At 37.7% G+C, this 1,752-nt stretch overlaps 1 protein-coding gene across 1 annotated transcript; it reads right to left on the bottom strand.

Moving 5' to 3' along the window:
• Window positions 1-310: 310 nt before the first annotated feature.
• On the bottom strand, window positions 311-1,246 carry LOC142440358 (olfactory receptor 14C36-like). The gene has a single exon (XM_075542818.1). It carries the CDS (start codon window positions 1,244-1,246, stop codon window positions 311-313), a length of 936 nt encoding a protein of 311 aa, XP_075398933.1.
• Between the last annotated feature and the right edge of the window lie 506 nt (window positions 1,247-1,752).

The raw sequence follows: 1,752 nt of genomic DNA, 5'->3' as shown, positions 1-1,752 counted from the left end.
AGTTATTCCCTTCATTGAGTAACTCAAAATTTAGAACACAGACCTTTTGGTTATTGATCTAGCAGGTGAACACCCAGCAACCAGGGCTCCCTTGAACTCTATATTTAAAAGAGACTATAGGGATATAGACACTTAGCAAAAGGTACAAGTATGTAGCAGTGAGGTCATATGTGTCAGGAAATATGCATTTTTATAGCAAAAACCAAAATCAAGTGTGCTCTATTATTTCATTGTGAGCACATAATTATAAGAATTTGAACAATTGTCAGCTCCTGCAATCCTAGTAGGAATGTGTTGAGATACTGATAGTTTACCTGAAAAAAGTGAATGTTCTTCTTATAACTCGCCTTATAGCCTCCCTTATCTGCTTGTTTCTAAGTGTGTAGATGACAGGATTCAAGAAAGGAGGAAGTATACAGTAGAACACAGAAATGACCATGTCCTGTACCTGAGGGGAGTTGGAGGTTGGTTTCACATGCACAGCAGCACCAGAGCCAAGGAAGATTATGACAATGAGGATGTGCGGGATACAGGTGGAAAAGGCCTTTCTTTGTTCTCCTCTGGTTGGAAACTTGAGCACAGTAGAAAATATGTGAATATAAGACTTGGTGATGAAGGAAAAGGAGCCACCACCTACTATCATTGCAGAGGCAAAAATCACAATGTCATTGGTTAAGGTGTCAGAGCAAGAGAGTTTCAGCAGGGAGGGGATATCACAGAAAAACTGAGGAACCACATTAGAACGACAGAAGGACAAATGGAATGTATTCCCAGTATGCACACCAGCATAGACCAGACTACAGAGCACAGAGGCCAGCGTCATTTGGACACAGACACGAGGGGTCATGATCACATGGTAGTGGAGGGGCTGGCAGATGGCCACGTAGCGGTCACGGGCCATGAAGGTGAGCAGCAGCAACTCTGCAGAAGCACATAAAAACACGAGGAAAATTTGAGCTGCACATCCAACCAAGGAAATCACCCTGTTGTTTAGCAGGAAGACCACACACGCCTTGGGTACAGTCACAGAAATGTAACACATGTCCCAGACAGACAGATTCAGGATAAAGAAATACATGGGTGTATGAAGTCTTTGATCAACAGTGATTACTGTGACAATGAGAAGATTCCCTGTGAGAGTAGCCAAGTACATTAGTAAAAATAACATTGTGTGCAAGACTCTGAACTCCCACACATCAGAAAATCCTGTAAGCAGAAATTCAGTCACTGTGGTAGAGTTAGGCATTTCAGTATAATGTCTTTAAAATTTTGAGAGACACATTAAGAAATTTCCTAAAAAATAAAAAAAGAACAAGGATCAAAGGAGAAAAAATATTGTGACTATATTCATAGATCTCCATTTAACCATTATATTTCCTTATCTGACATTTCTAAGTACAACATATTAGCCCTCTCTTGTATAGTATTTCTCCAGGTGTAAATAATTTCTGATAGCAGCAAAATAAGTTGTCTCAAGTTGATTTTCTATTCTATCACTTATGTATATTTTATATTGAAAGTCAAAGATGTAAAGTTTGTCCAGCAGATCTTTTGCATTATTATATGTAATTTCTATTTATAAACATTATTATTAGGACACATTTAGTATATAATTAGATGGTCACCAAAATATAACTCAGAGAGAGAGTGTAGATGACAGTCTTATCAGCATATCTCAATTTTTTATGAGTCTTTTTATTTCATTTTATGCATATTGTGGAAAAATTATTATTTTTATTTTCATTTCCACCT

This window comes from Tenrec ecaudatus, chromosome 2, assembly GCF_050624435.1.
Source record: "Tenrec ecaudatus isolate mTenEca1 chromosome 2, mTenEca1.hap1, whole genome shotgun sequence".
NCBI lineage: Eukaryota > Metazoa > Chordata > Mammalia > Afrosoricida > Tenrecidae > Tenrec > Tenrec ecaudatus.
Note: the sequence above shows the minus strand (reverse complement) of the source record. Positions and strands in the feature narration are given on the sequence as shown.

Excerpts from the sequence above, each read along its gene's own strand:
- LOC142440358 (XM_075542818.1), bottom strand. The coding sequence starts at position 1,246 with ATGCCTAACTCTACCACAGTGACTGAATTTCTGCTTACAGGATTTTCT.